General features: G+C 42.7%; 1 protein-coding gene across 5 annotated transcripts in view; it reads left to right on the plus strand.

The window, feature by feature from the left end:
* Nucleotides 1-9,896, plus strand: part of TMC5 (transmembrane channel like 5) — a 90,075-nt gene that overhangs the window by 29,146 nt on the left and 51,033 nt on the right. For all 5 annotated transcript variants that reach the window (XR_001826925.2, XM_037740543.1, XM_017534282.2 and 2 more), the window contains exons 3-4: nucleotides 4,319-5,160; nucleotides 7,956-8,128. Coding sequence is in view for 4 of the 5 variants with exons in the window: in XM_037740543.1 (XP_037596471.1) it covers nucleotides 4,397-5,160; nucleotides 7,956-8,128 (937 nt within the window). In the remaining variant the exon portion in view is untranslated. The remainder of the gene's footprint in view (nucleotides 1-4,318; nucleotides 5,161-7,955; nucleotides 8,129-9,896) is intronic.

The following is a 9,896-nucleotide window of genomic DNA, read 5'->3' on the forward strand; positions in this document are numbered from 1 at the left end:
TGGTAGAGATGGGGGTCTTGCTATATTGCCCAGGCTGGTCTCAAACTCCTAGCCTCAAGCAATCCTCCTGCCTTGGTCTCCCAAAGTGCTGGGATTACAGATGTGAGCCATCATGCCTGGCCCATTTCCTATTTCTTTAATCATGTCCTGGTTGAGTGCATGACTTTTATTGTGTACTGACTCCTATCTCTTTTGGAAGTTGCCAGGGTTTACATTGCACATAAATAAAAATAATGGCAAATAATAGCTTCCATTCAATGACTGCTTGCTTGATGCTGGCTGCCTTCTATGCCTTATTTTGTTCATCCCTTGCAACAATCCTATGAGATATTACTGTCAGTATTGTATGGTTGAGGAAACAGACTCAGAGGGATTAAGTGACTTACCCAAGTCCACACAGCCAGCAAATGGAAACTAAGCCCAGTTCTATCTGATACCAAGGGCTGGGCTCCTAACCACTTTCATTTCATAGCATCACATAGACAGATGATTCCATTCAGGTAATGTATATTCACCTAGGAGACCTGTCTTCACCTAGGTTTTGTTTTCATTAGTGCCGATTTTCTTTGATTTATGTATAAGAAAACTGGAAATATTTGTGAGCCAAAACACTACCACTTTTTTCAACTGGTATAATGGCTCCTGGGAGAAATGGAAGTTTTTATGTTACAACTTCTGGTTTCTCATTTTCTTTTTAAAATTTAGGAGTATATATTTACAGAGAAGGGCACAACTCTTAAGTGTGCAACTTGATGGATTTTTACACACACACTCATATATATGCCTCCCTTTAACCACACCAAGATCACCAGCCAGCACTCCAGAGATTCCCTCATGCAGTTCCTAGTCAGCACTCACCCCTTTCCTTCCCCAAGGTAGCCACTATTTTGACTTCTGTCCCCATGTATTAGTTTGCCTGCTTTTGAACTTTGTGGGTAAAAGAATGAATGAATGAATGAATGAACGAAAGGGAGGGAGGGAGGGAGGAAAGAAAGGGAGAGAAAGTAAGGAGGCAGGAAGGAAGGAAAGGAAAGAAAGAAAGAAAAAAGAGAGGGAGAGAGGAAGGAAGGAAAGAGTGAAAGGAAGGAGGGAGGGAGGATGGAAGGAAGGAAGGACGGATGGATGGACAGACAGTTTCTGTGAACGTTTTTCCTGTCTTTTGGTAGAAGTACTCATTTCTCTTGGGCCAATACAGCTGGATCTGTTTTCAATTTCTTGAATTTACTAGGCATCATTTAGCTGGTTAGATGTAATAGCTTTGAGTTTTGTTAGGCTGTTGAAGTTTCTGGAGCATAAATATAACTTTCTAGTCTTAGAATACAAGTAAACAAATAGGATCATTTTTCATGTTAGGGAGAGTAATTTGCAATAAAGCACAGCATTTAGTCTTCTTAGCACTACAGTTTGTAAAGGTGTTCCTGTTTGCAAAACTTCGCATATTTGTCAGAATTCTTTTTCATTTGCAAATGACAGAAACCCAACTCAAACCAACTTTAGTTCAAAAGAGAATGTAATGACTCAGGTATCCAGCTGCCTTCAGGTATGGCTGAATTCAGGTGTTTAATGATGTCCTCAACATCTGATCCTCTTTCTGTTTATCTCTTGGTTCTGCTTTCCTCCCTGTTGGCATCACTCTTAGGCCCTTCTCCACTGGTGACCACTGACAGCTTCCGGTTTAAACTTTCCTAACTCTGGCTAGTGCAGTGGTTAACGCCTGTAATCCTAACCCTCTGGGAGGCCGAGGTAGACAGATCGCTTGGGCCCAGGAGTTTGAAAACAGCCTGGATAACATAGTGAAACCCTGTCCCTACAAAAGTACAAAAATTAAGTGGGCATGGTGGTGCATACCTGTAGTCCCAGCTGCTCAGAAGGCTAAGGGAGGAGGATCACCTAAGCCTGGGAGGTCGAGGTTGCATTGAGCTGTGATCATGCTACTGCACTCCAGCCTGGATGGCAGAGTGAGGCTCTGTCTCAAAAAGTAAAATTTCCTAACTCCAAGGCCAGCAGAAGACATCTCCCCTCTTCCTTACAGTTCTGATAAAACTCCCAGAATTGAATCTCAGTGACTTTAACTTGGTTGTATGTTCTGACAGAATCACTGTCGCCAGGAAGAAAATAATTCTGATGGGTCATATTGTTGTACTGGAGCGAGAATAGAAAATCAACACCAAGACAAAAGTACGCCAAATTGCAGGGTCCTTATTGCTGGCGGCCATGGAGGACTCAACGTCTCTCTAACCAATGGCCCCGAAAGGAGGGTGTCAGGACATTTTATGCCCGTAAACCACCTCGGGGGTGAGGGTGAGGGGCAGGGGTGGGGGTGAGGGGGTTCAGACATTCCCAGGGCCAGTGGATTCAGTAAATCACCTCCTGGGCGGAGATGAGGGTGAGGGGCTCCAGACATTCTGAGGGCCAAGGTACTTTGGATATTTCGATTGTTACTTAAGTGGTTTACAGAAGTCAAGATAAGCATTAGTTTACACATTGTCTGGGTAGTGCTGGGAATTACAGACCTTAGTTACTTTTATTTTTTTTAATTATTTTTATTTTTTTTTATTGCATTTTAGGTTTTGGGTTACATGTAAGGAACATGCAATATTGTAGCATAGGTACACACCTGGCAGTGTGATTTGCTGCCTTCCTCCCCTTCACCTATATCTGGCATTTCTCCCAGTTACTTATTACAAGTCGCAGGGGCCAAGATGGCATGGGTTTGGACTGCTTGCCTGTCACATCAGGGTTACAGAGAGCAGTTTCAACAGAAAGCCGAGGTATGGTTGAGGTATGCAGTTTTATGGGACTTTTACCGTGTCACAATATCCCACTGGTGGCCCACAGGGACTGACAGTGTGGGAGAGATGTTACCCGAGGAAAATCGTTAACTACAAAAGAGAGAAGTGGATGCTGGGCAGGACACGATCATAAAACACATGTTGAGATGTTAACTATGCTGAGAAATATGGGCGTGGGTGGGCACACGAGCATTCTGAGACCACAGGTGTTGGCAGAAAGTTAATATTGTCTTAGCTCTGATTACTCAAGTCTAACCCTTGTCATTTACATAGAGATAAACTTGTAAAAGTTGGCCGAGCTTTAAAAATGTTCTACTTCCTTTCAGAAACATCACCATTCCTCTCATCATGCTGGCTTGAAACTGTAGAGATATGCTTCTTTTATTTTCCTTCTCACCCTTCCCCTAATGGATCAGCCAACAAATCCTGTTGATCCTTTCTTTAAATTTTCTCCCCTACTGATTCCTTTTTTACTCTGTTCCCTCTGGCACGATGCCGGAAGCTCCAGACTTACTGATATATTCTATCCTCTTAGCCACCCCAGTGAAATAAGAGCACCTCTTGCCCAGTGAGCCTCAGCATTTGCCTTATTTGAACACAGTTTGAACAATTAGCTGCCTGAGATTGGCTGAAATTCAGTGATTGGTACAAGAATAGGCTACAGTCTGTTGACACCTCCAGTTAGGTCACAGTTCATTACGTACAGAGAAATCTTTAGGCCAAACTTAAAACATGTTAGGAGGTAGCTTTGGGCTAAATTTAACACAAGTATGCTGTAGTCTATAGATCAGAGCTTATGGAGCTCATAAAATCTTACTTTCAAATTGGAAGGGGTCATAGCAATTGTCTACTTGCCCAGTCCTCTAGTTTCCATTAACCATTCTTCTTTTATGTACTGATATTAATTTAGGCTCTGACCCCTAAAACCTCAAGTGTAATCAAAAAGTGCAAAAAGTCTTTGTATCTTTGAATCCTTTGGTTCACTGTTCTCTTCCCCTACAACCAAAGGAATGTATTGTTCAAGAGGTAAGCTTAGTTCCATGCGGTCTTTAAAGACTACAAAAACAGTGGTTTAAACAAGATAATTTTATTTCTCTCTCACATGATAGTCTGAGCTGATACAATAGCTGTGCTCTGTGAAGTAAGTCATCAGCAACCCAGCAACCTTCCCTCTGTTGAGTATTTATTCCAAATGCGGGTCTTGGCTTCATGTGCATGACCCAAGATGGTGCACCGTCATTTCCACATTCCAGCCCACAGGAAGCAAGATGGGGAAAGGGGAGAATAACTTCTTCCTTCTAACAGCTCAGCCTGGACGTTGTGTGGATCACGGCCGTCCTCATCCCATTGACCACCCTCATGTTCATGCCTTGGTGCAAGAGAAGCTAGAAACATAATCTTTATTCTAGGCAGTTGTATGCTCCACTATGAATGAAAGGAGAGCAGATACTGGAAGATAACCAGCCATCTCTGCAGGGAAGAAAGGGAAAAAAAATCTGACTTTTTCTTTTCTTCTTGTTTTTCAGGTGAAAAAAAAAAAGATCCCCGAGTAATTGCAAATGCTGGGACAGTTTACCAGTCCAGGGTGAAGAGTCCGTACCAACATGTCTGCCTACTACAGGAATAACGGGTTTGAGGAAGACCCAGATTACCTTGACTATTCAAGGTCTCCGAACCGTACACAAGGGTATTTGAAAACTCAGGGTTATCCAGATGCTCTGGGTCCTCCAAACAATCCACACAACCCCGGCACCAGGAACAATCCATACTCTGTAGACTCCAGAGAACGTCCAGACTATCCTGGGTCTCTGAGTAATCCAGACTATTCTGGTACCAGAAGTGATGCATACTCTTCAACCTCTAGAACAAGCCCAGACCATCCTGTCTCTCTACCAGAGCCAGATTATAGTGAATTTCAGAGCCATCCGTACCACCGACCATCATCCAGACAGCCAGACTACCCTGGATCTCAACGAAATCCTGATTTTGTAGGCTCCAGCAGCAGTGGAAACTATGCAGGTTCCAGAACACATCCAGATTATTTTGGCTCCTTAGGAGAACCGGACTACCCTAGAGCTCAGAGCAACTCTGATCATCCTGGACCCAGAGCCAACTTGAACCATCCAGGCTCCAGAAGGAATCTAAAACATACAGGTTTCAGAATCAATCCGTATACAGATTCTCTGGGAGAGCCTGATTATCCAGGTGCTGAGATTCAACCTAACTCTCCACCCTTTTTTGGGGAGCCAGATTATCCCAGAACTGAGGACAATCAGAACTCATCAAGCGCTTGGGGAGAACCTGATTATTCAGATGCTGAGAATGGTTATGATTATGGCTCTTCTGAGACCCCAAAGATGACCAGGCGGTAAGTTCTGGTATATATCGCTTCATTGGGAGTGGAGGCTGAGTGCTGGATCATCAAGTCAATGGAATTTGGTGTGTGGTTTAGATTATGGATATATATGATCGGTTCCATGACCTGAAGTTGCGGTGAAACTCGCATATCTACCTGTAGAACTCACCTTGCTCATGGACTCTCAGTTTGAGGCTTCAAGCCCTTACCTGAACTTAATCTTCCACCACTTCTTGCTTGGATCACCTTTCCATTATCCCACCTCTTCCTAATTCGATCCCTGTAAGACATCTAGATCCACACTGTTTTGACCCTACTACATTGCCAACAGGCTTAGGGTTAAGCCTTGACACTTATAAATCCAAACACTTTAGTCAGAATTACATCAACAGTAATGAATTGTTATCCAGAAAATATTTTGGAGATCTAATTCCATGAAGTCAATTAGTTTTTTTTAATAAGATATTGTGCCACTTCTTTGGGGTTTTTTTGTTGTTATTTAGTTAGTTATTTAATTTTTTTTTGAGACGGGATCTTGCTGTGTCACCCAGGCTGGAGTGCAGTGGCACAATCATAGCTCACAGCAGCCTCAACCTCATGGGTTCATTGATCCTTCCGCCTCTGCCTCCCAAGTATCTGGGACTATAGGTGTGCACCTATTATGCCCAGCTAATTTTTGTATTTTTTGTAGAGACGGTGTTTTGCCGTGTTGCCCAGGCTGGTCTTGAACTCCTGAGCTCCAACATGCTAGGATTACAGGCATGAGCTACCATGCCCAGCCATGTTTTTATCACTTCGATTTTTACACTTTTACTTCTATTTTACTGAAATTGTCAGAATTGACTTTTCACCAAAACTTTACTGCAGATTTGATTCACCAGTTATCTGCACTATTTTAATTAAATTTTATCAATTATAGTTTTCATCATTTTCAGTATTCCTTTAAGGCTGTTTTTAAATAGCAAGTCCAGTTTTTCCAGGTTTAGAGTCTGTATATCTAAATTTTGTCTAAAAGATTTTGATCTTCTGTCAATTTTTGTTCCTTGACAAATTTTACCACTGACAGCATTAGTTTGGGTGACTTAGTTCTACCAAATCTAATTTTTTCTGGGTTAAGTTTTTTCATGTTCATGTTCCTAGCAAAATGTAATTTATTTTTTTAATTATTTATTTTTTTTGAGACAGAGTCTCGCTCTGTAGCCCAGGCTGGAGTGCAGTGGCACAATCTTGGCTCACTGCAACTTCCGTGTCTTGGGTTCAAGGTGATTCTCCTGCCTCAGCCTCCCAAGTAGCTGGGATTGCAGACATGCAACACCATGCCCAGCTACTGTTTGTATTTTTAGTAGAGACAGGGTTTCACTATGTTGGCCAGGCTGATCTTGAACTCCTGACCTCAAATAATCCACCTGCCTTGGCCTCCCAAAATGCTGGGTATTACAGACATGAGCCACTGTGCCCGATCTAGGATGTGATTTTTTAAAGTCAGTTTGTGGTTTCATCAATAACAATGTTTACCATGTGAAGTGTTAACCAATATGAGTCTGATTTTGCATTTACTGTTTCTACTAGTAATGTTTATAAATTTAATTTTTTAAAAACTTGTGGCTTGTATTTATCTTTAGGAACAAGGATATAGGATTTGAGTGTGCAGCAGTCACGATGTCTTTAGAACCCAAATAGTAGGGTTAACAGGACCGGGTGAAAATGTCCATCTTGTTCCTATTATCCAATGCCTGATTCATCATTCCAAAGCCTACCTTTGATCCTGTCACTCCTTTGCTTTTCATTGTCCGTGGGTCCCCATAGCCTTCAGGAGAAAGGTCTCCCAACTTCACTTATAGAACATTTATGAATAAGGATATGTTGTGTTAATGTAGGACGCCAGCCAAAGACCAGCCTGACTGATCTCCTGTTATGTCTCCTGTCTGCCCCCCGCCTTGACCCTATACTCTAGGTCAGTGGTTCTTGACTTTGGCTGGTCCTTAGAGTTACCCAATTATCTGGGGAACTTTAAAAATAATACAGATGCCTGGGCCCAACCTTCAGAGCTTCTGATTTAATTATCTGGGATCAAGCTTGGGAATTTGTATATGTATTAAATTAAGAATCATTATTTATTAATTGATTTTCATAGCATTTCCTTTATATATTCAGCACTTTCTGGCCTCACACCTTTTTTTATGCTGTTCTTCATCCTTAGAATGCCCTCCCGCTATGTATCCTTTCAAATCCCCACTCACATGTCTCTTTCCATGTAGATTTCTCCCAAAATTCTCTTTACTTGGCCTAAATAGGTCAAGTCTTTCCTCTGAACTCCTTGGGCCTGTCTTCAGATACTCATCAGTTTCTACTTGTAGTATAATTTCTCATAGCTGTGTCTAAGGAGCCTTACCAACTTGTACTGGGAGCTTCTTGAGGGCAGATGCCCCATGTTTTTCTCTTGATATCCTCACTTCCTAGCCCATCCCTAACTCAGGATTGGCATTTAGTCTGCATTTGTGAAATGGAATGGAATGGAATGGATGGATATATGGATGGATACATTAATGAATGGATAGATACATGGATGGATAGATGGATGGATAAATGTATGTATGGTTGGATGGATGAGTGGATGGATAGATGGATAAATGGATGAATCAATGGGTGGATGAATGCGTAAATGGAAGAATGGATGGATAAATGGATGGATGAATACATGATTGAATGGATGGATACATGGATAAATGGATGGATGGATGGATACATGCATGACAATCCTTACCATACTCCTGGTTGGATGGTGATCCATCATTTTGGGATTTTAGGGTGCTCAGCAGAACATCTTCAATCCAGCCCTCAAATCATCACAGGAGTGATGGCTCCTTGGGCAACCTTTGGGGAGAGAATGAAGATTACCCTGAAAGGATTGAAATGGCATCCATGGAGATGGCAAACTCATATAGACACTCTCTGCCCGATGCTCCTGGAAATGGCTATGGTAAGCATTTATTAAGCCAGGATCATATCCTGCGAAGAATGTAAAATCAGTGGATTTAGGGGTGCAGTCATTAAAGAGGCGTGGCAATAGAATTGATGTATCCTTCCAATCTCATAGACCGTTTTGGTTTTTGTTTTTTTGTTTTACATACAAGAGTTGAGAATTCAGTGTTTAGAGATGCCAAGCTAATTGTCTTCAATTATAAAAGTCAGGTAAGGGTTGTGGGAAATGGGGACCCGTGCACCCTGTGCCTCCCGGAGGTGGTGAAGTTCAGTCCGCAGTGGTTATGTGGCAAGGTGGGATCAGTGTGGCGAGATCCTCATATTTTTCAGCAGAAGCCATGTATTTGGGGTTTTATGTGAAGCCTGATGTTTATGTATTCCAAAATCATTTTTAAAAGTAAAAACACTGAGGTGGGCAAACGAAATCACATTTTTTTGTGAGCTGCCAGTGGCCACCTACAGTTTAGCATATCCTATAGGCATTGAAACAATCAGTACTTACGTGTTCAGAACCTACTGGAGGAAAAGGGAGTTCAGAGGTAGTTCTGCCCTCATGTCATTTAAAGCCTAAATAGGTCAATGAAAGTGGCACATCAAGACTAAAGAAAAGGCCAGGTGTGGTGGCTCACACCTGTAATCCCAGCACTTTGGGAGGCTGAAGCATGTGGATCACCTGAGGTCAGGAGTTGGAGACCAGCCTGGCCAACATGATGAAACCGTGTCTCTACTAAAAATACAAAAAATTAGCCAGGCACGGTGGCAGGTACCTGTAATCCCAGCTACCCGGGAGGCTGAGGCAGAAGAATCGCTTGAATCCAAGAGGCGGAGATTGCAGTGAGCCAAGATCGCACCACTGCACTCCAAGCTGGCCAACAGAGTGAGACTCTGTTTAAAAAAAAAAAAGATTAAAGAAAATTAGCAATCAAACTATTAATATTTGAAAAATCATGTTGTCCTCATCATTTGTTGTGTGTATGGGTAAGATGCTTAGCTCCAGGAGGCAAAGGAACTTCTGATCAGTTCTTTTTTTTTTTTTCTTTAGAGACAGGATCTTGCTCTGTCACCCAGGCTGATCATAGCTCACTGCAGCCTCAAACTCCTAGGCTCAAGAATCCTCCCACCTCAGCCTCCCCAGTAGCTGGGACTGCAGGTGCATGCCACCATGCCTGGCACATTTTTTAAATGCCTGACAAAGATGGGGTCTTGCTATGTTGCCCAGGCTTGTCTTGAACTCCTGGCTTTAAGCAATCCTCCAGCCTTGGCCTCCCAAAGTGCTGGGATTACAGGCATGAGCCTCGGCAAATTCTGAATAGTTCTTACTTACCAGGAGGAAAAACAGACTTGTTCCAGGAAGCCATTTGATGGCATAAAAGGAAAAAAAATCCAGGCAATATTAAAGGACTTTGGAGCCTGAGGAGGTCAGAAAAGGGAGTAAGTGTTCAGCTAATAAGAAGAGAACAAGAGACCCAAGTGCTGGGAGGTGCAGATGGAGGATTGATAAGCCTTGAGGAGTAGATGGGGAAGGTTTGGAAGAAGGCAGAGAGGAGGGGACAGGATGCATACCCCTGTGCTAATGAAAACACTGACTGTTAACACATGGAACATTTTCAATCTGGGCCTAATTTAAAAAATTAGCTGGGCATGGTGGCACACACCTGGGGTCCCAGCTACTTGGGAGACTGACGAAGGAGGATGGCTTGAGTCTGGGAGGTTGAGGCCGCAGTGAGCCATGCTTGTACCACTGCACTCCAGCCTGAGTGACAAAG

Source organism: Cebus imitator, unplaced genomic scaffold (assembly GCF_001604975.1).
Source record: "Cebus imitator isolate Cc_AM_T3 unplaced genomic scaffold, Cebus_imitator-1.0 Scaffold85, whole genome shotgun sequence".
Classification (NCBI taxonomy): domain Eukaryota; kingdom Metazoa; phylum Chordata; class Mammalia; order Primates; family Cebidae; genus Cebus; species Cebus imitator.